The following is a 25693-nucleotide window of genomic DNA, read 5'->3' as shown; positions in this document are numbered from 1 at the left end:
TTTGAGACTCAATGAAATTGCTTCTTACAGAAAGGATCTTGATATTGCTATTTCAGCAACTGTTTTAGATTTTCTTGAAATAGAAAATTACCTGATCTCACCCATTAAAAACTTAAAGGATTGTTTTCTAATACTGTGAATTAAATAGTGGGAGTCAACCTTTCTGATAGTATGGGTATTCTTGGTCAGCTTACTAGTTGGGTGACATTTAAATGTCTTGAAATAGAATTATGCTGTGAAATGGAAGTGCTGATAGAAGAATATCACTTAAAATCACTGTAAAGTGATTCTTCTGTTTCCTTTCTTCACTGCTTTCTTTTTATCAGCAATGAATGCAATATCTGTCCTTCATGCAAAATAATATGAACCCATGCAAAGCACCACAAATCCAAGTAGAGCAATATGATTCTTTTGTTACACCTTATTGCTATCTTTGCAACATTTTCCTCCTTAACTTTGACACTGTGTGTCAAATGACTTAGTCTTTCTTTCTTGTGTGGGTGCATATATGTATACATGTATACATATATATTTGTTTTTTAAATTACAGGTAGTGTTTGTGCTGACTGGAGACTGTGATGACAGGGAACACATTGGTTATAAGGTCTATGAAGAAATTGCCTCGACAAGCTCTGGTCAAGTTTTTCATTTGGACAAAAAGCAAGTTAATGAGGTAAAGTCTTTTGAGTTCTGCTATCTTCAGAGAGGACAAGGGCCGTGTCTACATGCAGCTTGAGCAGCTTTCCTCTGCTTGGGTGAGAAGGGATGCAGGAGTGGGGCTGCTTGGATGAGGAGCTGTTCTGTGCTGTGGGAGCAGTCCTGTGCCTACACTGTGCTGCATGAGCCGTGTGCAGTTGCACCATTAAATGAGTATTTTCCAAACAACTGCTCGTGAGTCAAGACAGAAATCCTCTCAGCCTTACATAGGCGTAAGGTTAGGGAAGGGAGAAATTAGCTGTTGGGGCTATACAGTTTCTGCCTTGAATTTGACAATTTTATGTGAAACTTACAGTATTACCATTTTGATTAAATAAACTATTTTATAAAATTTCTACATAATAAGAAAAATGAGCACAAGTTGCATAAGTAACTGAAACCATATACATCACATTTATCACAAAATTCTAGAAAGGAGACTATGGCATTTTAGACTTTTTTCCAGTGTAGTAAGCAGCATTACTCTTGCACGAGCCTTGGATGACTAGTCATAATACACTACTGAGACAAATTCATTGCAAAACTTCAGTGGGAAATGTTGCCTGTCAGAAGTGAGGTTCTAGGATTTTTTTATGGTTTGGGAAGGCAATTGTGAACAGAGAAATGAGCTTTCCAGTGCTAAGCAACTGTGTATTCTTAAGTAGAGTTGGCATGTGCTATTCTATTAGCAGCCTGTCTCTGATTTCTGAACTCCTTAACTCTTTTCATATTCTAGGAATACCGGCTTCTGCTCGAGTGGCTAGTTTGACTTTGATTGCTGAGAAAGGTTTTAGGTGGGGTTTTTAAGTAGCAACTTCTTCCTCCTTCCTACTCCATCTCAATGTTTGCTTTGAGCAAATAACAGGTGGATTCCTCATCTGGGGGCTGGACAGCCCATGCTATGCATAAGAGCAAAGGTTCATACCAACAAGTGATGGTATTTCTGCATGCTTTTAATGGGGAGCCAGGAAGGAGGGAATGGGAAGAATGCAGTCCTCTCTATAATCACAACTCTGACAGTGGGCCCTGTGCTGTAAGCATTCCCCCAGGCAAGCTAAATGGCTTTAAATCTTGCATCCTAAATGAAACTGCTCTAGACTTCAAAAGGCATGCCCACCAAAGGTTGGGTAGGAGTGAAAAGGATAGATAGTAGTTGTGTGCATCAGCTTTTTAAGGTTTGTATCCCTTAAACATGCTTCAACAGAGAGAAAACTTGCTTCAGTCTTCATCTGTGTCAATCATGTGCCAAGTATCAAGGTTTATAAATGCTAAAACACTGAAAATGCTAATACTGAAATGTCCATTAAGAAAGTGCTACCAATAACTGAATGTGAATGCTCTGCCAAAACAAAGTCTTGTTTTGTTAAAAACATTTTTGTCCCCCGGCCACCAAACCCAAACAAAGTTATTTATAGTGTGCAAAATTGCAAATCATCATTTTCATCCTTGCCCTTTGTGCACTGCACGGTGAATGAAGCAATATTATGAACTAGCTAAAAGGAAACAAACAAAGCAGAACTTGGTATGTATCCAGTGCTTCTGCTGTTAAGACAAGGAAAGCTTGTTGCTTTTTTATTTTTTATTTATTTTTATTTTTTTTTTACTAGCTCAACATTTACAGTTAACTTTGAAACTCTTGTCAATTGACAAAGTCTTTTTGAATGAGTCTCTTCTACCAGTGTCGTTGAAGGCCATATCCTGACAGATTTGTCAGGGCCTCTGTGCTTTACATTACTAAGAATATTTTCTAAGTTCAAAGTGCAAGTTGTGATTTTTTTTTTTAAATATCTAAAAATTACTTTAGGCTTTTCCATTATTTGGGATTTTAGGTGTATCCTCATCTCCAAAGGTAACTCTACGCAATTTCAAAGAATGGCAAATTTCCTGCAGTACGGAGCCTCACATTTTCTTAGCATATTCAATAGAGTTTAATCTTGCTTCAAGCCTCTAAGCAAGTGTAAAAGTATTCCATGATCACAACCATTTTTTTTGTCCTTTTAATGAAATTTGATTTTGAAGTTCTACTTTTGTAACTTATTAGTGATCTCTGAATGCTACTCTGCTTAACTATAGCTTGAGTAGGCTTTAATCTGAAGCTTCTCAAACTCATCTTCAGCTTGCTTTATTCTGTTGGTTCAGATAAAATGAATGTCCTTTACACATTCATTGTCCTCTTTGTCCTTTTCTCACTGAAAGTGCAATAGTTTTTTCACTTTGTCTCTGTGGTCTTGTTATGGTTATTATGTTTATTTTACCTGAGCATTTAAATCCTGATCTTGAAAGCTATTCTATTAGGATGGAATTCCCTGGCTTCTGAGGCTGCTGAATGCTGCTTTGGGGAGAGTACTATACTCTAAGGAGTTTTCTATTTGTAGTGTAATTTTCACATGCGGTGTCTTATATATATTTGTAATACACACCTATATAAGTATTAGTAGGATGTAATCTGGATTTTAGCTTTAGGCTGAAGTATGCACTCCCAGATACATAAGTAATGAAATGGTTAACATCAAATTGTCTTTCTCTGACTTTTTGAGAAATATTCTTGAGACCTAGAATAAATAAATGGGATTAGAGACCATACTCCATATATTATCCAGTTTTAAGTATGCATTCCAAGAAATGACCTGACAGCAGGGCAGGTTGCAAGAGCAAGTTCTCTGGAGAAGTACTATAAATTAGTTCTGTGTTTGCCCTTCCCCCTCTAATAATATTCATCAAGTCGCATTTTGGCAGAACCGCAAAAGCTGCAGTTGTTTGGGGGGCTTTATGTAAGCATCCCAAAGGAGAAAATATCTACTTCAAAACCAATATTACAGCAGAATTGCAAAGCTCTTTGGAACGAGAGGGTTGGGAAATAAGGCTTCCAGATTTGCTGCTGAACTTTGGGGAAAAACTTAACCACACAAGAAAGTTACTCCCAGCCTCATGACAGCTGGGTCATTGACCTTGATTCTCAATTTGAACTTGAACTCTGAAATATGTTTGTTTAAAAACTGATGTTGGGTTCTATTCTGAATTTGAGACTCTTTCACTTTGAGTAGCTCCATTTCTGTTATGTGTTTGGGTTAGAAACAAAATGTTTTTTTTTCCCCTTGTTTTGTTTTGCTTTTCCTTTCTAAAGTGGTGGTTGCACTACATAAACCCTTATCTGAAAGTCAAGGTGAATTTCATTTATTCATACATCATTTGAGAGGAAAAATAATTAAAGGAGGACTCCTAAGTAGCCTCATGGTCATCAGCCAGCCTGCTACTGATTCATAAGTTGGGATTTCAGCTGTGATTACAGCAGTTTGTGCAGTATCTGAGCACTTCACAGTCACTGTTGTCTTTGTTCCTGTGGCACTTCTGTGAGCTAGAAAAGTACAGTTGTCCCTGGAAAATAAGAAGGTTTACCACAATCCAAGCCTGTCTGCCAGAAGCCCTGTCCTGCAGAGCTGCCCAAGTGCTTGCACTGCTGCTGGAGTGGTGCCTGTTGTGGGGGAACTGCAGAACCTTGAGCTCCAGTGATTGTTTTGCAATCTCTTGATGATTTATTGCTTGTTGGATAAAAGCATTAAAAGTTGAGGAATGTAGTTCCCTAAGAGATAAATTCAGTTGTAGTTGGAGTGGATTCCCAAGAATTTCTGTCCTAGAGCTTTGCTCCCCTCCATCCTGACCTGTATCCTGTGTGGAACAGGAAGCTCTATTGGAGAAAAACTAGTAAAAATGTCCACAGATAGAAATTAATGAATACTACACCTGGATAAGGAAAGTTTCTTTATTGCTTCAGGCGTTTAATAGCTACTGTATAACTAGAAATAAGCATATAACTTTATCTCTTTAGAAAACCTAGAGTGTCAGAGTGGATTTTCCATAGAGATATATCCATCTCTTTTCAACATCATGCTGGTCTTGGCTTGGAAAATACTTTCTGTGAAAATTACTTTTTTTGAAGTATTTTTTTTTTGAAATATTTGCCATACTACGGTATGTGAGCCTCTTAATTTTCAAAGTGGCAGTTAAACAGATAAGGCAATAGAGTTTTGGTGCTTGTTTTTCTAGCTTGTCTGTTTTTTGTGTTCATGACAATTATTTTGATTTTTTTTTTATTGTACAACAGAGCCTGAAACATGTCTTTGTGTTGGTTCGTTGCTTCCTGAATATTCAAAGTCCATCAGGAATATGTTTTTTATCCTTTTTTTGCATTCCAGAGTTATTGCATGTATTCATATAGGGGCTGAAATCCTGCTTGTGCTAGAATATCTGAAATGAATGTATTGCTGTATTTGGCAAGCCCTTGATTAGTTTTTTCTTGGGGCGATTTGGTAGCAGTGTGTCATCAGGTCATAGATTGCTATTTTCATCTCATCACCACGGACGTGTAGCCTCTTTATAAAATATGATTGTTGTTTCTGCTTCTAGGTGTTGAAATGGGTTGAAGAAGCAGTTCAAGCCTCCAAGGTGCATCTCTTGTCTACAGACCACTTGAGCATGGCTGTGAATACTTGGCAGATCCCTTTTGATCCCAGTCTCAAAGAGGTTACAGTGTCCTTGAGTGGCCCTTCACCAGCCATTGAAATTCGTGACCCGTTAGGTAAAGTAGTTCATACATTCTTTTATGTTATGTAAAAAAGACAAATCTTCCCTACTATCTCCACCACAGAAGGGAATATTTGTGTGACTTCTAGTATCAAATATGCATCAGTAGTGAAGAACAATATTGTTTGCTCTGTTGTGTACCTTTTTTGTCTGTCTGTCTTTAGGCAAGCAGATCAGCAAAGGATCTGGACTGAATGAATTGCTAAATATCCACAACTCTGCTAAGGTAGTAAATGTTAAAGATCCAGAGCCTGGGACATGGACAGTTAAGGTATAGTTATTGCACAGATTATGTATGACTTGTCCCGTAGTTTATAAGGGATTTCATAATGCTTTATTTATTATAGATATTCATCAATGAGTTTGTGTTATACTAAATGTCTTTACTGGGCTACTTGTTGCAACAACCAATTCTTAAGGCAGCAGCATAAAAGTCTTGCCAAGGTGAAGCTACTATTTTAGGTCAAATCCTTAATTCATCCTGCATCTTTGAGCAGAAACAAGTGACCACTAAGCTGTTTGCACTCCAGTGAGTGGAGGCTTTCTATAGAAAGTATAGACCAGAGAGGGTTTGCTGTGTATAGCGCGTCTTAAGAGGGAGGGAGAAGCTTTATAGGTTAGACGTATCATGAAATGGACAGTTCTATGTTTAACCAATTTTCTTATGTGCCATAGGTCTTTAAGAGTTTACTGATGAGTCTGAACTAATGCAAATGGCATCCTAGCAATATACAGTTATAAAATTGGACCCTAAAGGATTTGGAAGTGTTAGATAACTAAAATCAACATGATCATTAATAATAACTGATCAGGAAATGACTATTAAGGCCTGCCAAAATGATCACCTTAAAAATAACTGTAGCTCTACAGTGGTTTTTGAATTAACAAAGATCGTACATTTGTTCATACATTTGTTTAAATAGATGTGTTTTGCATGATTTTATTGTGGTTCTCTGTAAGAGGATTTCAGGAAAGCAGATTTTCCTGGTACATGTGACATACATGTTTACCTGTACATATGTCCATTTTTATTAATCCTCTAGTCTGTGCAGAGAAACAGTAATGTATAATTTTATTGTTCAGTGCTAAACTATAAATAATTACAGGAGAATTGATAAAGGTGGTACTTAGAAAGAAATCCTTTGGGATGAAATTTGCTCCTACACACTTGGAAAACATTGTCAATTCTGAGGCGCTCCTATAATAGAGACATAAATAAATGTAACATTTTATAAAGTTATTCTAACCTTAAAACCTCATAAGTATCCCAAGGTCTGAATAATTCAGAAAAGAGGCATACTTTATGAAGTTACTCTTTTTCTATGGCTAGTTTACTCAGCCTTAGTCATTGGCTTGTTTTATTTCCACTAGGATTTTAAGGCTGCTGCTAAAGAGTTAGAAAAACTTTGTGAAATGTTTATTTGCACTATAAATTCTGTGATTTAAAAAATGACATTTTAACAGCCAATTAACAGGAATTCCTTGATAGCAGGAATTGTTTGACACATCTAAATATTTCATTGTTAACAGCTGGCTTATATAAAAATGACTGGTGATTTTCTGAGGTGAAAGGCTGGCTGAATAGAAGCAAACAGAGATTGTCTTAAGATAGACATCAATTTGTTATAGTGTCTAAATGGATGTGTTGGGCAGTTGGTTATGGAAAAATTTGCTTTGTTTAAAAATAGTCATTGCAGCTGTATTGGAGACAGTTACTGAATTGCAGAAATGATATATTTTAGGTTCCCTCAGATATTGCTGATCCTGAGAGACTAATTCAATTGGTACTTTTTGTAGGCACTACAATTATAGGATCCAGGATCTAAAACCTAAGCCTTATCAGTAGATAAGGCTTTTTTTTATCAGTAGATTTTGACGTATACCTCCTTTCTACCTTGTTTTTACTGAACTCAGCTAACATGTCAGTAAGTAACTTGGCAAACCCTGACATGCTGCTTGTGCCCATGGTCTCTCGTTTTGCCTTTTCAGACATCCAGCAGTGGAAGACACTCTGTTCGAATCACAGGTCTCAGCACCATTGATTTTCGAGCGGGGTTTTCTAAGAAGCCAACCTTAGACTTTAAAAGAACGTCTAGCAGACCAGTGCAAGGTTGGTTTCCAGTTTTTCTTGCAGGGCAAGAGTTGTTTTGGGGAGTATGCTGAGGTCCCTGAAACAGATAGACCCTCATGACGATTTCTCTAGTGAGCCTTGTGGTAAAGCTTGGCCCATTGGATTGTCCATAGGCCATTAAATGTGTGATAGCAGTGAGTTGTTAGCTGGATTTTTGTGTCTTTCTGTTAATTTTGGAGGATTAAAAAAACAGATGTTGGCCCTGGGGTATGGTGGGGAGTTAATAAAGCAGCTTCTATGTCAGACACATCTGTTGAAAATCAGCAATTTAAATCCAAATCAATGCTATGTCTCCTAAGAACTAATAAACCCAGCACAGTTTAGCACAGCTTAGTCTCCTGCTTCTTGGTAAGTAAAAGGTTGCCATTGAATGGTGCATTTGTGGGACCAGGGGCCATGCATGCATATGGAGTTTAACCTTTTCTCCTCTCTTTTGCTTTGGGCATTTAAATAGGATGTTCCTGTTTTTCTAGGGATTCCTACCTTTGTGCTGCTGAATACCACGGGGATTGCTCTTCCAGCTAGAGTAGACCGACTGGAGCTTCTGAGTATCACAGGGGAACTTCTCAAGACTTTACCAGTGAAATACTATCCTGACAGAAAGCCCTACGGACTATGGAACATTTCTGACTTTATTCCACCAGAGGAAGCCTTTTTTGTCAAAATAATGGGCTATGACAAGGATGATTATCTTTTTCAGAGAATTTCAAGTGTTTCATTTTCTAGTATTATTCCTGGTAAGAAGTTTCAGCTTTAATTGAATGTACATTTGTCATATCTGAATTACATAAAATTGGTGTCTAATCTTGTTTTTGGATGGAAACAGCAGGAAATTATTTTTTCAGTACTTGGTTGAGTCAAAGTTCTGCCTGTATGTTGCGAAGAAAAATGAATTTTATTATCTACTAAGTATAATTTAATCAGAATTTTCTTTTTAATGAGGTGAAAAGATGGAGTATATGTTAGTAGCTATTTAATAATCTTTGTGGGAATATTTTCTTTCTTCAGAGGCTCCAAAAGTAACAATGCCTGACAAAACTCCAGGATATTATTTGCAGCCTGGGTCCATTCCTTGTCATGTAGAGAGTCTTATACCTTTCACTCAACGTTTTAGTAAAAACGGAATAAAACTAGGAGTGGATCAGTTCTTCAAGTAAGTAGTATTTTTTCCTATCCTATTTTATTTTCTACTTATATCCTATTATTTCCTATCTATTATTATTTATGTGCTGTTTATTTTGTATTTTTCTTCTCTTCTGTTTTATCAGTAACTTTTTTAGGGAGTCCATATTTTTAGGTGGAAATTCATAGCCCCTATGAGGAGAAGGGTGTATATTTGAGGAGAGGGCACACACAGCATCAATACAGATCTGCCTAAAATCCCCCTTTCAAATGTGGGCACTTTTAAGCCCTATTTATAGTAATTTGAAGTTTGGAAGCAAATGTTGTTGCATTTATGTTCTTTCAAAAGCTCTACAAAGTAGATTAGAAAATATCAAGTTCCCACCCTCTCAAATTTTCTGTTTCTACCCCCAAAATACAGGCGAATGGTTATGTAGTATATATTAGTTTCTTAATTGCCTTTCTTGGATGCACAAGAGCAGTCCCTATCACCTCTGCTCAATTTCTCCTATGCAGAGAATCCCTCAAAACAGGAAAAAAAAAAAAAAAAAAAAAAGCCACGGTGCTCTTCAGTTTCATATTTATGAAGTAGATTGCATGCTTTGTCTATGTAGAATGAGGTGGAAATAAAGAAATTACAAGAAATCTGTGTTAAAATATGTAAAATAAGGCAGTCTAGTCCATTTCTTAAGTCTTATATTTGAAAGCAAAAGAAAAGTACAAAGCAGAAATCAATCTCTTTCTCTATTTCTTATTTTCTACATATCCAGTGCCTTCATTACTTGAGTGTCTTCTTTTGTGATTGTGTTACAGAACAGATGAATAACAGATCCTTCAAAGTAACTTAATGAGATATGTCCCAAGCCAAATGTTATCGGTCTAGATCTACAGCTAAATAGGTTCTAATCTGATTCGTTATAGCAACTTTTTATAAGTAGTGAAGTTCTAGACAGGACTAGTTCAGATTTGAGTGTATAATTCTGCACTGGATAAGTTTTGGTGACAAAATGTCCTGTTTGCTCAAAAATTTATTCATGTATTTAGCTCAAGAAGCAGATGCTTTATATGCATCTCGATGCCTTACATGCAGCTTGATCAGCATGCAACATGTATTTTCAGAGTGGAGCAAGTAAAAGGATTGAATAGATAAATGGCCTGGTGCTGGAGGGTAGTGAGTGATCACTTCAGGTATTGCTGTCTTACGCTGCAAGGAGCAGTGTGTGGCTTCCCCAGTTTAAGGTCTGTGCCAGAGCACTCAGCAGATGCCTCGCGGTGGCTGTTTGCTGCTGCTGTTGTCACTGCTCTTTTTTAAACAGATCCCTGCCAGCCTGCAGTGGCCAAACTTCTCCATTCTGGACACATTTCCTTTTACATGCTCAAGGCTTCCATGTTACACAGCTGTTACATAGCTAAAGCCAGGAATGAAGAATAGAATTGTGTAACTTGACTTTTAACATAATTTTCTTTATGAAAAGTTTTTCGCTTTTTGACTTGGAAGAAATACTGCTTTGTTCTGTTCAGTGTTGGCAGTTACTGACACTTTTATCTGCCAGCATTGCACTGTTAAATGCCTTGTGTTTAGTGTATGATATATTAGGTTATCTATAACAAATGTGAAATAAGAGAGTAAGAAGGGAGCCGTTTAAGGTCACGGTACACTGTTTGCATTTATGGTACAATCGACTGAGTGGGTTGTCTGTCTCTTGGTGTTACAGCATTGAACTTTCACATGTATTCCAAGTTTTTTTGTCCTCTTCTTCCTGTATCCTTTAAGGATTGATAAATGACTTTACTCAGTCAAGGAAAAGGGAATGAAAAACATTACTAATTCAGAGCTCTCCCATAATGTGGGAGCTGTTTGACAAATCTATCATGGATAAGACAGTCGTGTTAGTGGTTCGTGGGTTGGTTTGTGTGCTGTAGCAACAAGCGTCAGCACATGCTGGACTCTGCTTGGGTCATTCATGGCATCTGCAGTGTGCCTGTTGTACCCTGTCTTGTATAAGATATACTTAGGAGTCTTCAGTATCTATAGTGTTTTCAAAGCTGGTGAGACTCTATGCAATTACATTTGAAACAAGAACAACAAAAAAATGTATTTGACAAATATATGGGACCTTTTAAATCAGCCTTGCCTCTGCAGTGACTTTGAGGCAAATGCCAGGTATTTCTCTGGATACCTGTTGTGGGATTTTGCTCACAACTACAGCTTTTCTGGCGCACCCTCTACTTTTGTTCTTGCTTACATTAATTTTTGTTATTACATTTCTTGTGCTAGCTAGACGATGTGTGGAATATTCTATTACTGTTGTACCTACTGTCATAACTTTAGAGGTGAAATCAGAGGGCCAACTTCATATATAGTTCTTTCATGCTTTGCAGCCTTGTAGAAGTTTGGGACAGAGCTATTCCCTGTAGTATGAAAAGTAAAAGGTGACTCCCTGAATGCGCTCTGAAAGCAAAGGCCATTTTGTAATGGGGAGTATGGGAGAAGGTGTCTTATCCACTATATGGACCTAATCTGTTAATATATAGAAAGAGGGGAAACCAGGCTGTGTCAAAGAACAGGGTCTTGTTTTGTGTGTAGCCCACTGCATGTACCTGGGAGTCGGAGACTCATGCTGGGCGGATCAACCTGGTACCTTTTGTTGTACCTTTTCTGGCTTTATGCAGAAACAAGTGAGGAAAGAAGAAAGTCAAGGAAATATATCTTCCAAAATAGTAACGTAACAGCAGAATATGAGCAGCTGAGTGCAAGAGTGCTAACACAGTAGTCTTGGTAATTGTGAGGCTACTGTTAACATCTGTTAAAGGCATGTTTGTGGGTGTTAAATTGATTCACTCTGCAAAAAGTCGTGTTTCTTAGTAGTCAAATGAAACCTGACAATGTCTGCATCTTCCCTGCTCCAGGGAGTCGTCTAGCATGAGCTGGGAGATGGAGCGTGTCTCCTTGGCTGACGAAGGCTCGTACGAATGCAGTGCGACGAGCAGCGCTGGGACCGGCCGTGCGCACACCTTTCTGGATGTGTCAGGTAGTATTAACTAATTCTGCTGGGCTGGCGTGTTGTAAAGCATTTAATGGAGAGTAATGGCACAGAGGGCTATTAAAAGACACTTCTGGGTTCTAAATATATTTTCAGTTAACTTTTTTCTTCCTTCACCTGTGTACTCCATGAATCAGACATGTGCTTGGGTTTTCTCAGCACATCTGAGTGTTTAGCTAGTGAGGAGAATGGATTAAGAAAAAGACCCTGGCAATTGTACTGAATCAGCATGTCTCTTGCTAACTGTTCATGTGGAGAATGTGTGTCTAGTTAGCTTTTACCTTCCGGTCTTTCTGTCCCAGATACATACATATAGACGCTCAGTCTTGACTTTAAAAATACTTTTCTCCCTGCGAAAAAAGGTGCAAGACAATCCTGAGGAGGGATTTCTCATGAGCCTGGTAGCACTTTGGAAGCTGGGGGTGTGCACAGACTTTTCTACATTGTCTCCTTTACCAGGTGCTATGAGTTCCCCCAAGACTGGTACACTATGTAAACATGAACATAGCTTTATTTTGAACCATGCAGTTGATTAGTGTGATGAAAATGCTTTGCAATCCTTGTGTACAAATATTTGGAAGAAAGCTATTTTAATATTTTTGCTCTATAGAAAGTGAAGAGCCTTTTCAAGTGTTCTCAGTTTGCCCAGTTGACAGACAGTATAGCTCAGATTAGCCATTTGGTCAGCTGCTGTGTGAAAGGCATTGGAACTGTGTCAACATGGAGTGAAAGGACGTTAGGAAAAAGCAAATAACATGAGTTCGACTTAGTTTTACTTGTATTAAATGTTTAGAATGTCAAATGGCTTGTTAGCTTGTGCAGGCATCTTAACTGAAGTACTAGTAAGAGGTAGTCTGAATATGGGGAATTTAGTTTAAGGTGCTAAGAGGCCAGTGTGGTCTTAAAGGATTTGCCCTGGGCTGGCGGCCAAAAGATGAGGGGATTTTACTCCTTTCCTGGCCTAGGTGGTTTTTTCATTCACCTCACTTTAGGGGCTGGGTTGTTTGGGAAACTCCTCTCTGAGTAAGCAAGTCTGGCTTTTGTTGGCTCTCCTCTGCACGTGTTAAAATGCACCATGGTGGTTATAGGCGTGATTGCTGGGGAGACCTTGTTTATAGGGAATCTGAGCTGTACACCCAGCAAAACAGAGTGTGGGCAAGATGGATGGCTGTGCAGAGAGCTACCAGGGAGCTTGTGAACCTGATCTGAGGTTCCACGTGAGGCTTGAATGAGAGGGTTTTTTTCCCCCTTCCCTGTGCTTGCTTTGCTTATGAGGATTAATTTTTATGTGTACTGATAAAGATTTGGTTTTGCCTTACAGCTGTGTCTCCTGATAGAGCATTCCACTTCAGCTATTACTTACTGCAGGTTCTTCTGTAGTCAGGAATTATTCTGACTATGGACAACAAATGGAATATATGTCTTTTTTTAATGGGAATGCATAGTGTGTCATGTATTTAGTCTGTTTTCTTTTTCATTAACATTTAAATGTTTCCTCCTTCATTCAGTGATAAGAAGAATCAAGATGAATACTCCTATTTTAAGCATTTGTGGGTTTTGAAATTAAATTCCAGTAAAACATATTGCAGCTGTGTTCTCAGTGTCATAGAAGCGTACATAGGAACAGGAAGCAAACAAAATAGCAGGAGCTGCAGCATAAAATACCTACCGATAAGAAGAAAAAGATTAAACTGACCTAAGATTTGAATGGAAACCAACACATTAAGAACATAGTGATGCTTAAACTAACTGTTGACTTGAATTCACTGTCTTAGCTATGAGGGTTTTAGTAGCATTTTTTTCATATGAAAGCCTGCTTTAGAAAGAGTTTTAGTGGCACTTCTTTTCCATATGAAAAGCCTGTTTTGAGAAAGGAAAAAAAAAATCCTAGTGTGTAGCTTAAATTCCATGTGAAACATCTCAATCGAAGATCAAATTTACAGACCAGGTGGTGGTCCTGTCTGACCATTCTGTTGCAGTGGTACTTGGGTCTCACATTGATTTTCTTTTGGTGCAAGATTAGAGTGGGTGGTTAGATCAGCTGAAAGACTAGCTCAGAAGACACTTCTTTCCAGTAGTTCTGGACTGTGTCCTTTCTTATGCGTGTCTGTAGGATGAAACATTCATATCATTCTAAATGGTACAATAGATCTTTCATGTAGATCAGATGTGTTCTCATTATAAAAGCTCCTGATGTCTAAGTTGGCATCAAGCTCTTCTGCGTTCTGTTTCATGACTCCATCAATACAAAATGAAGTATCAAACTGATATTACCAAATTATTACTATTATTTCTGTAGTGGTAATAATTCTAATATTTATCATGAATCAACAAACAATCCAAAGGTTTCCAAATATTTTCCTTTATTTTATTCTTGTTGTTTCTACACAGAGCCTCCACCTATGATTCAGGTTCCTAATAATGTGACAGTTGTTCCTGGTGAAGCAGCCATCTTGACATGCCTGACGTCAAGTACTGTGCGCTACAATCTCACCTGGCAGAGAAATGGCAAGGATGTGAGGCTCGAGGAACCACTGCGAACAAGGGTGCTGAGCAACCTGTCTTTAGAAGTGAAAGCTGTAAAGCTCGCCGACGCTGGCAAGTATGAGTGTATTGCTGCCAATGAGGGTGGATCTACCACAGCATCAGTCTTCCTTACAGTGCAAGGTAACAGGGGAGCTGCCTTCATCTTATTCTGATGTTGCTTTTGATTTTTCTTGTGTACTGTTGTAACAGCTTTGTGTTTTATGCTCATTTTGGGAGAAAAATACTGTTTAGAGACAGATACAAAAAACAACTTGGAGACTGACAGAATATTATGTGGCATTTATTGTTTTTAAATAGCAACAGAAGTCACCAAACAATACTAGGGCTCATTTGATGAGACTTAGGTCAGTGCTGCCTCTTTGTATTGAGAACAAAGTTCAAAAAGTAAGTAAAAGTGCAGTAATTTGCTTTAGAAGTCTCTTAAAATTTGGATGATTTTGAATGATTGGAAGATTTCTCTACACTTGCCTTGAAGTGACTGGAACCTTTTGGTCCTAGCCTCAACCCTGTGAATAGGAAGAGGCAGCAAAATGCAAAACATTTTGAAAAAGAGGTGGGGCAGCGGGGGGGAGAACACAAAGTATTCTGTCCCATATTTTTAGTTTTGACTCTTTTGATAAACTGCTGGCAAGTGGTTCAGCTCTGACAGGTTTTCTGCTTATTAATGATACCAGGTCATGTTCATTCCATAACAGGTAACTCCACTGACTTCACTGCTCTAATTCTAGGACTTTGTTAGTTGGTGGAAAACTAAACAATATGGGGCAGGGGAATCAGTGGTATTGCCTTAGTTAAGGTGCTCAGATCAAAGAGGGGTTGATAGTAGAACTGTAATACTGCCTAAAAGTAAGGGGTTCAGCCCTCTGTGGTAAGGGCTTTAGGGGCTTCCTGGGTAGTAGATGTGCAGTGACCATTGTAGAACCCATTACAAAATAAAGCAGAGAGGTGTTTCCTTACTGAGCTGTTTGAGTCACCCTTTGGATATCTACAGCAGAGGCTAACTGCTAAAGTCCTGACAAGGCTAAAGGGGAGGAAAATGAGAAACTCAACCTTCTAAACCTTTAAAAAGGACAAAGTTTTGTTTGAAATTCTGCAGGATTTTTCAATAAAGACAACCATTCAACCATGTCAAAAGCAACAGTACACGCGCTCTCCCCCACCCATTTCTTCCTGGGGTTTAGATTTTTCCCCCTAATATCTGTAGACCAGCTGGGAGATTTAACAGAGCAACCAAATTCCTTGTGGCAGCTTCTTACAGTAAAGCTCAAGTAGTTTACTGCTGCCTCAATAGAATATTTAGTTGCAAATCATTCAATCTGAGAATGATTTTGTCAGATAGTTGGGAATTACGTGTTCGCTGGCATTCATACTGCTAACAGCTTTAAAACGTGCCAGAGAACCCCCTTGGATGGTTTTGAAAGGGGTAGCTGAGAAGACTGACAAGTATTTTCTTTTGGTTTTGATGAAAGGTGCTTAGAACAGAGCTAAGATGCAGGAAGCACTAAGCTGTGTCCAGATTTTGGCAGTAGTGACTGTGTGTCTTCCTTGGGAGCATGTAACCTATCTCCTGTGCTGCACAGAGCTCCTGCAGAAGCTCAATGGCAGCAGAATTTCTTAACCTCGTTTCAGTTTGCTGCTCTCTCCCTTTTCTGGAGATGCGCTGATCTGCTCCCTGTGTCACAACCGTTACCCTTTGCTAAGATCTAGAATGCACAAGTAAAGGGTGGCTGTATTTAAGAAGAGGAAAAGCTTGGAAGGATTGTCATGTTAAAACTCCAAAGAAGGCAATTTGAATCCATCGCAATCTATTAATAAGATATCAAGCTTTGTGTAGTTGCAGGTAATCCCAGAGATTGGATTAAATTAAGAGGTTGGGTTAAATCCCAGTAGTATTACTGGGGTGGCTCCATATTGATCCCTGACTATTCTCTTAATCATAAGAGAAAAAATTCTGGTTTTTGTCCCTACTTTTTTTTTGGAGTGAGTTAAGGTAGAGAGGAAAAGCTGGTAGCTCTCAAAATAATCCAGCATCCATTTTACATGCTTAACGCTTTTTTGGAAAGTTTTAGGTTTGATAATGCTGCTTCTGAAAGAGAATGCTAATCTGATTTTTATTTATTTTCCTACAGCTGTGCAAATACAGATTGAATCCTTGAACGAGAGTTGACTTTTTCCCCCATTTTCTTTTCTGCTCAAGTGTTGCATACTAGTGCTAAGCAAAGTTAGATGAAGATCCTTTTCAGAAAGTCTGTCTAGTTGTGGCATGGCAGAGCAGAAAGGTTGCCAAATGCAGCTCTATAGACTAGTGATTGTTTTGATAACTATAAAATGTTTTTAATGTTTTTCATCTGCATAAGTAATATTGACCCTTTGGGATTTTAAGAAGCACTCCATTAAAATTCCAATCTTGATGTGAATGTTGCTAGATGTAACTTTATGGGTTGTCTTGATTTTGCATGTCTTCTGGTTTGAGCAAGCAAGAGTAGGCAATGAAATACTATTTTTGAGGATTGCAGTTTTGTGGAATGTGTCTAATGTGGAATGCTGTCCACATTAAACAGACAGTGGGAGAAAATAGAACTTACTAGCCCAAGAAGGTGCAAGTGTGCTATCCTGGACACTGCTCAGCCTGAAATACAAGTTAAGAAAAGCTTGTTTGAAGGAACAAAGAATGTGATTTGAGTGAGCATGACGCCATTGCTTCAGATCAGAGAGACCCTGCACAAGAGCAGGAGCCAGCACCGAGCACACTAACTTTCAGCAGGAATATGCATATGCAGTTCTGCACACCCTTGTTGGTTTTTCTCTTTATGTACATTTATTTTACATATTTTTCATCTGGCTCATGAACCAAACTGAAATACTTGAGTATCTACTGTTAAATGCCTATTCACTGAAACATGACTTAAGCTAAAACAATACAAATTGGATGAGCACAAGATTCCTTTTGAGTATAGTGGCAGGTTATGTTTAAGTGCATAAATGTCTTATTTTGTAGAAATGCCAATAAGTTGAATTGTGTGAATTGACTTCAATGTGCAAATCTACTTCTGGGAGGAGATTCTGCAGTATTTACAAAACCTTATTTTTATTTTAGTTAAATTGACTAAAATTTAACTAATTGACTAAAATTGACTAATTGACTTCTGGGTGTTTTTGTATTTCTATAGCTTTCTCGGGTGCCTTCTTGTCACCAGAACAATGTAGGTTTTTAGAAAGTTGGATCTCAAAGTCATATGCTTTCCTTCCTCTAATTCCACTAAAAAACTAAGACATATCTATAAAAGGTATGGACCCACAAGAAATCATGGATGTCAGTGTCGTTAGCTTGTCCTTCACTGTTGAAAGAAACGATTAATTCTTCACACTACTGTTGCAGTCCCTGTAGAACATGGTGTTTGTCATAAAAACACCCCTGCAGTCGTGGTAGTTTGAAGCACATGTAATTCAGACTCCTGTTGCTAACATGAATGGGTCAGGAGTAGAGGGAGCCACTGATGGTGCAGAGCTCTGTACCCCCCTGTACACAAGCATTCAGCCACTCTAAATTTAAAGTTTGGAGAAAGCAAAATTCACACCTTAACTAATTACTTTCCAGAGTAGCCTTTTGAATCCTGTACCTCTCAAGATATCATTCTTTGACATGGTAAAAAGGCCAGAAAGACTCTAGAAGATGCTTTAGGGAAAGGTATTGATTCCTTAGGAAGAAGGGCTCAGAAGCTGTTTGTTGATGGCTTTTGGGGAAAGTTCCATTAAAAATGCAAAATAATGAAAAACACAGTGTTAGAAGTGTTTCCTTTTTTTGCTAATAAAAGCTGATAAATGTGTGGTTTTTATATATATATACACACGCTTATGAAATAAAAATATAAAAATTGTTCTCTAACTTATGGTAACTCCTCAAACAGACTTTAATGAAGAGTGGAGTCCCTGCAGGTTAGAACCACAAGTACCTCCCTTCACCAACCTGCAGCCCCTTCTGTTTTGGAACCTTGCATTGCTCATCTCTCCAATCAAAGTAGTTACTATAGGGATTTGAGGGGGTTGGTGTAGTGGGAGGAACTTGTGCTCTTTGCTTACTGCCATACATCACTTTACCAAAGACTGAAATAAAACTGATTACTCTGTAGACCTTTCTCTTTCCCTGAATGCTTGTTTTCCTCTTTTGAGCAAGCAAATGAGCTTGCTCATGAGCGCACAGTGTGGCCATTCTGCTTCTGCCTGCTGGTTTAAGTACAAAGCAGCAGCAGGCTTGAATGTTAAATATAAGTTTTTACTCCTAACAGTGATGGTGTGTGGTAGTACCTGCTATTGAGGGCTGTGCAGCCTGAGGGCTGGGCAGGAGACAAGTCCCATGCGGCAGGAGCGCAGACCCTGTCCAGGACCTGCATGTGCACCACATCTCCCAGCAGCTCTTGGCAGGAGTTAAGAGGGAACAAAAATAGCTGAGAAAGCTGCACACAGCATGAAGTGCTTGAGGCCTATTCTCTAGTTTACATCCATGTTTTCCCCTCTCCTTGCCCCTTGTATCTGGATTCAGTGCTAGAGTGATGATTCTGCCCTCCTCTGGTGTCCTCCAGGATCTTGGAAAATTCAGCTTTTATGAAGCCTCACAGGGATTTGATAGGACTCTGCAAATGGTATTAAGTTCACTATAGCAGAGAAAAGCAACAAATTTGGGAAGGCTAAGGAACATAAAATTAAGAATGGAAAGATATTTTACAGGTACATCCAAGTTCAAAACTTTGTGGGTCTACATGTGAGTTATCCAATTTATTTTTTGTTCTGCTCATGCAAATGTGGTCACTGTCTTTGGCAGTGTAGCTGTGATTTTTTTTTTTTTTTTGGTATGCATTATTACTTATGAGGCTCAGACTCTTCTCCAAGCTTACCCAGCCCCTTAATGACTGAAACAAAGTTAGCTAGTCCTAGCAGTAGTTCTGCCATGCAGGGAACCATGGTAGAGCACCAGGTCACATATTGAATCAAAAAATCTCCCATAAAGCCTCAAGAACCGTTTCCTTTGAAGGGTTTCTATGCTTGATAGGGATGGCATATATGTTTTCATGATATGCCAGCAAACCTCAAATTTTCATGGAACTTGGAGAACAAACTGTAGTGCAGATATTTGAAATAAAAGTCTATAACAGGTTAACCAATTTATGTGTATGATCTATATGCTGATGTTACCACTAATTATATCTTAAACTTCCTTCTGTGCTCCTTAAGAAATTCGATCTCCTGTTCAGCTGAGCTGTATTACAAGCCAAGCTGTTCTGCAGGAGCATTCTGCTTGTGTGTGTTTTAGTCCATGATTTTTTAAGCAAATGGCATTAAAAGATGGAACCTAGAAAAAAAATGTTACTCTGCACATTCTAATCAAGTGGACACAGGATTAGTCCTTCCAGGGAATGCAAGGGCTAGGAGGGCTGCTGCTTTCTTTGCTTGTCATAGAATGAGATACAGGTAGAAGGACCCTGGAAATTGCCCATCAGGACACTTTTAAATCCTCTATCCCGCTGGGTTCTGCCCTGCATCTCTGCATTATATTTGCTGCCTGTTACTGTTTTTTCCCTAGCAGCAATAAAATCTTCTCAAGGACCTGTTGCGTGAGCCTCTGCCGTAGTGGAACTCCCACTGCAGGCAGGATGAGCACGCTGTGCAGCGCGGCTCTGCGCTGCTTCTCAGCACGCAGCGGGAATTCGGCCTCTTGCTCTCTAGAAAGACCGAGCAGGCTTAGGCCTTCAGTCTAAGAGTGCTCAACAAGGGCTATTTTGTGCACAAGTATAATAAAATCTAGGCAGCGTGTGGTTGGTAAAAGCCCAGATGCCTCAAATTGAAACTAATGCCTTGCCCCAGTAGTAGCCATTTTTTTGTTAACTGTTATGTTAACAGATAAGCAGCAGCTGTTAGTACTGTATGTTTCTTCTTTCTCAGGCAGTGAGTGATGTGCATCTTCTTTTGCCCACTCTAACCAGACCTTGTGGCCTTGATGGCTTGTGCTGGTGAACTCACTTGATCCATCCTGGCCTTTTGTCAGTGTTGGAGTCCATATTTGGGAGCTCTGTGTTATGTGTCCCAGTACAAAGTGTATAGGTATGTGAGTTAATTGGCCTCTGTAACCTGAATCCTGGCTTAATGTTCCTTTTACTTTGCCATAATGGCTTATAGCGAGGAATTCGACGACAGAGGAAGAGAAAGGAGCAAGGGTCAAGGAAACATAACTAATTCAAGATATATGAGCTCTCTGAATAACATTTAGCTTTAAAGAATGCTATGAACATAGGTGCATTTTAGTGCAAGTGTATTTTAATGTAGCAGATAGCTTTACCATGCCATCCATGTATCTCTAATGGTTGTTGTTCATGTTGAATGGAGGTAGCTGGAAGGAAGTGTTCAAGTGTTCTTTACTGGTTTCTTATGGTTCAACTGCTTGAAAACTAGAAAAAAACAGTTATTATCATCTCTGTTTGCAAAATGTATCTTTTAAATTTGCTATTCTAATTTGCTGGGTTTTATTTCTTTTAATAGAACCACCTAGGGTTGTCATCTCACCCAAGAATCAGACTTTTACAGAAGGCTCTGAAGTGTCTATCAGGTGCTCTGCATCGGGTTATCCAAAGCCAACAGTCGTATGGACACATAATGATATGTTTATTATTGGTTCAAGCAGGTAAGTACCATAGCTCCCTCTCATTTTTTTCCTTTTTTGTGAAAGAGGTTTTGAAGACTGCTAAGATATTCTTACTATTTCTTCCACAGCAATCTGTGAGTTTAAAGTCAAGCTATGTACCTCAAACTTAATCTTCAGATCTCTTTAATTACAGTTTCCTCATCTCTAAAACAGAAATACTAGGATTACATTCTTCAGAAGTTTTTCCTTAGGTTAAATTTCAGGCTGTTCACTAAATGCATTGAAATCCTCTGCGAGATTATAATAAAACCAAATATTGTTGTTTGTCATAGAAAAAAAAAACAGTAATACTTCTATGTAAATCATGTGGTCATAGGGCTGCTGTTGCTTGGAGTTGTGGACTCTTTTTTTTTTTTTCCTTACCATTTTGGTTGGTCCTCTGTTTATCTGCAGGTATAGATTGTCCCCAGAAGGTACTTTAATCATAAGAAAGGCGGTTCCAAAAGATGCAGGAGCTTATGGTTGCTTGGCAAGTAACACAGCTGGGACAGAGAAACAGACGTCCACTCTTACCTATATTGGTAAGCAGGAAAAGAAGCAATGCAATGAAATTAAAAATAGCAAAACTAACACGTGATCAGTGAGGAAGCGTTAATATTTACAGAGCCACACAGAACATTTCGGTATTATTTTCAAAAAATGGAGGAAAGATGTTGAACAGCTCCCAAATGGCTCTTGGTTTTTGTTCAAATGGGAGCAGTGTTGTTAGATAACTTGGGCTTGATTTTTCCGCTTGTTCTACTTTTAAGAGAAAGTTAATATCAGATATCAAGCTAAGGTAGGTGTGGGGCTGAATAGTTCTTTGTAGGCAATCATGTTTTTATAAATTTGTGAAGTGTGTTGTAGATTATGGAGTACTGAACCATATTCTCTCCTCTAAACACAATAATACATGTTTTACTGAATTAGAAAAAAAAATATCCATGTACTAAGATCCTTGATAACTAACATCTAGCTGGAGAGTGAGAGATACTCCAAATCTTTTTACTCCCTGCTTGATTAAGTTCTTTTATTTCTTCTACTGAATGCCTGTGTGTTCTACACATGTTCCGGGTGCTCTGGGCATTCAAAATGCTTCCTTTTCCTGTTTGCTAGTGTTTGGCGCTCACCCTACGCATTTTTTAAGTCTGTTTGATTTTCAGTATAAATATTCTGTCCACCTAACAAGGGAAATTTAGTCTTTCATGAATATGTCTTAAAAATGGTATATGCTTTGGATGCGGAACTCATATTTTTCTGTATTGTTTCTTTTTAGAGGGTCCAACATTGACTATAGTTCAAAATGAAATTCTGGTAGCCCTTGGAGACACAACTATTATGGAATGTAAAACAACAGGAATCCCTCATCCCCAAGTTAAATGGTTTAAAGGTGCATTTCTTTGTGCTGGCTTTATTTTCTGAAGCAGTTTTGTTTTGAACAGTGATCTTGAAGTGACTTTATTTTGTAGTGTTCATGTTTGTAGCGTTCAACCGGTGACTGACTTACGTAGTCTTCTGATCCAGAAGATGCAGCACATGACTTCTAGAGCAAAAATTCTTGTTTCTGTGTAAATACTTTAAATAAACATGCCCTTATATAAGAAAAAGAACAGATTTGCTCCCCTGGCCTACTTAAATGAGATTATTTCTTTATTAGAAAATATTGGAAAAAATATTAGAAAATAAAGGGTTCATATGTGCCAGTTTTGAATGCTACCCCATATTGAGGTGGTTACTGCTGAGTGTGAGGTAGCAGAGCGGTTCTCCAGCTTCTGTGGAGTTGCAGCTTTGTAAGGAGGTGGCAGACAGGTGACTGCCACTCTTAATCTCTAATCTGAGAAGGAGAAATAGAGCCTTATAGTCCAGATCTCTGTCTAAAGGTACTTGAGTTTACATCCTCTTTGTAAAATAACTAAATAAGAATTTGCAGTAATAAATCTTCCCACTCAGTTAAATGGAAGTCAGAGTTATCTGCTAAGTGAATACAGCGATGTTGTGACGTAACCTCAAACTTCGACACTATTTTGTTAAAATAACTTTGGTAAAAACCCTGTGATATTTCAGTTCCTTTTTTTGTCTGGGTTTAGGTGACTTAGAGTTGAGGGCATCTGCCTTTCTCATTATCGATAGTCATCGGGGCCTTCTGAAGATTCAGGAAACACAGGATCTGGATGCTGGTGATTACACTTGCGTGGCTACCAATGATGCAGGGAGAGCGTCTGGAAAGATTACCCTAGATGTTGGCTGTAAGTAGCTTGTAATTTTGACTATAAATTCTCTGATTTCAGTATTTTTGTATCTAGTTATTGGTGCCCTAATTTATCTGAGTTTTTGTCAGAACTGTTCATATACCTTCGAATAGTTGTGTATTTTGGAAACCCCTTTTTAGTGTTGTCTACTAAGCTAAGTTTCCTCATATCATTTGCTAATATCATGTTGCTTCCCTCACTCACTACTTATGTACTCCTTTTTTTTCCAGCTCCCCCTGTTTTTACTCAGGAACCCAGTGATGAATCCGTGGACCTTGGCTCAAACATCACTCTGCCCTGCTATGTTCAGGGTTACCCAGAGCCCAAGGTTAAGTGGAGACGGCTGAATGGTGCTTCCCTTTTCTCAAGGCCCTTTGCAGTTAGTTCCATCAGTCAGCTCAGAACAGGAGCTCTGTCTATTAATAGTAGGTGGACTAAAGTTTTTTTGTGTATTGGTATGTACTATATTATCATACACTATATATACTTTGTTAAGTATATGTTGTATTGAAGTGATAAAAACTACCATATAAATGTAATACTTTTTAGTTAAGTTCTCACAAAGTCATTTCTTCACTACTTTGTGACCGGCGGAGATGAGTAGTCTGTCAAGAAAAGTATTTTAAAAGTGAAAGATTTTGGAAATCATTTAAGATGCTGTAATATGATTTTTTAAAATTATTTTTCTTCTTCCAGATCTGTGGGTCAGTGATGAGGGGACTTACATCTGTGAAGCTGAAAACCAGTTTGGAAAGATTCAGTCACGGCCAGCCACGATCACAGTAACTGGACTGGGTAAGAGTGGTTAATGTTAGTAACCTAAGGAAAAGCAACATTTCAATTCCTGGAACGTACCTGGAATATGTGATGGTGTTTGTACAACAAATAGGAAGTCTGTGTATTACATACATGCACAGTGACAAATCTGTATGCTTATACCTGAGGCTACATTTATATAGTCTTCTACAGAAACTGATACCTGCATTGAATATTATAATTGAATTTAGTTAATTTTGCCCATTTGAACATTGCCTTTTGATTGACTACAATAATTTAAATTAATTCCATCTATACTTTATTAAATAGACCTTCCAAAATAGTTTCTCTTTCATTTCTTTCTTAATCCTAAGTAAATTTCTTAAGGAATGAAAAATCACCATAATGCTCAATGCTTGTGATGAATTTCCAGCTATCTAATTCATCTGAGAAATAAAAAAGCATCAATGAATTAGCTCAGGGCACAGTCTTGATATAATTGGAAAGTGATCCAAGAAGACTGTAAACATTCAGTCTTGACAATAGCTGTGCTATTAAGGAACTGTTTATTATCTCAGTTGGACAGTTGGCAATAAAAGGAGGTAATAATGCTATGGAATGTATATATTTGTGGGAGCATAGGAATGCAGATCCATCTGCCATCAAAGAAAATATTTGTTATCTTAAAACATATGGTGGGAAGCTGTATGCTAGGAACATTTGATAGACAGGATGTTTTTACCAATTTAAAAGTGTTCTTTAATCCCCATTATTTAAAAGTAACTTATGCTGTGTGTGTATACAAGGGCTTTCTGCTGGAGCTTAGAGAGCACGCAGAATTTTTGGCCAGGCTGTTGATCTCTATTCTAATACTTCAAGTTTTGTGACCAGAGGAAACTACTGCTTATATTTTGCCCTCACCAAATCTACTACTTTTATTCTTCAGTGTTTTCTTCAAGTAAGGAAAAACAATACATCAACATGGTGTCCATGGAAACTTTGTTTGGCCGTATGTGCCTAGCATTTGCACAAGGAGAACTTTGTCTGAAACTACTGCAAGCTGCATTAGGGAAAGAACTCATAACAAAAGTTCAGCTTTTATACTTTGCATGAGTATATAAAAATACCTAATAGTTCTTCTAATTCTCTTTTTGTTCAAGTTACGCCTCTGATTGGAGTAAGCCCAGCCACAGCCAATGTAATTGAGGGACAGCAGCTCACTCTGCCATGTGTACTGCTTGCTGGAAACCCCATTCCAGACCGGAAGTGGATAAAAAACAGCATAGTGGTAAGAATGTCTTGTTTTCTTTAAGATTCTTTGACAAAGGAAAGCTGCAACCTACATTTTCATCCATGTTAACTTGGTAAAGCAACTCTTGCAGAGAGATTTAAAGAGATCGATGTACAAGTATAGATTTTAAACTTGCACAAAAAAAATGATGCATCACAAACTTGGACTGACTCACTGAAGCAAGGATGCGAGTGTCGGAGAGCTGAGTTACGGTGACCATCCCGACAGAAGAGGAGCTGCTACCTCCTTGGAAAGAGCCAAGGGGATGGATGTGTAAAGCTGCAAGTGTGAAGTTTCTGTAGGGACTGTAATTCGGAGTGGAGCCCTTCCCTGCTCTGAGAAATGATAGTTGAGTCCAAAATTAGAAAAAGGTTCAAAATTGAAAAGTGGAGGTAGCAACATCCTCACATTATACTTTACTCTCATCACTGCCCATGTCAAGAAATAAAGCTCCAAAGCATAGATGAGGAAAAAGGAGACAGTAATGGAGGAGAGGAAGGTCTAGCAATGAAATAGGAACCAAAGGATTTGTGAATTGTCGTTCCTCCCTTTCTTCTCTTCCTATTTTTATTTTATTTTTTACTGTGACAGCAATTTTATGTA

The 25693-nt window shown here is 38.4% G+C and overlaps 1 protein-coding gene across 1 annotated transcript in view; it reads left to right on the top strand.

The window, feature by feature from the left end:
• Nucleotides 1-25693, top strand: part of LOC104565823 (hemicentin-1-like) — a gene marked incomplete at its 3' end in the record, with an annotated part of 134805 nt that overhangs the window by 33863 nt on the left and 75249 nt on the right. Inside the window, exons 4-18 of the mRNA XM_088524547.1 lie at nucleotides 551-673; nucleotides 5101-5272; nucleotides 5442-5548; nucleotides 7267-7387; nucleotides 7882-8145; nucleotides 8417-8561; nucleotides 11441-11562; nucleotides 13966-14241; nucleotides 20653-20794; nucleotides 21209-21336; nucleotides 22071-22184; nucleotides 22882-23040; nucleotides 23274-23468; nucleotides 23740-23838; nucleotides 24960-25087. Coding sequence (XP_088380673.1) covers nucleotides 551-673; nucleotides 5101-5272; nucleotides 5442-5548; nucleotides 7267-7387; nucleotides 7882-8145; nucleotides 8417-8561; nucleotides 11441-11562; nucleotides 13966-14241; nucleotides 20653-20794; nucleotides 21209-21336; nucleotides 22071-22184; nucleotides 22882-23040; nucleotides 23274-23468; nucleotides 23740-23838; nucleotides 24960-25087 — 2295 coding nt within the window. The remainder of the gene's footprint in view (nucleotides 1-550; nucleotides 674-5100; nucleotides 5273-5441; nucleotides 5549-7266; nucleotides 7388-7881; nucleotides 8146-8416; nucleotides 8562-11440; nucleotides 11563-13965; nucleotides 14242-20652; nucleotides 20795-21208; nucleotides 21337-22070; nucleotides 22185-22881; nucleotides 23041-23273; nucleotides 23469-23739; nucleotides 23839-24959; nucleotides 25088-25693) is intronic.

This window comes from Tinamus guttatus, unplaced genomic scaffold (genome assembly GCF_059628265.1).
Source record: "Tinamus guttatus ecotype Peru unplaced genomic scaffold, ASM5962826v1 Tinamus_guttatus_pri_ptg000211l, whole genome shotgun sequence".
In the NCBI taxonomy this organism is placed as follows: Eukaryota; Metazoa; Chordata; class Aves; order Tinamiformes; family Tinamidae; genus Tinamus; species Tinamus guttatus.
This window is presented reverse-complemented; position numbering and strand designations above follow the sequence as displayed.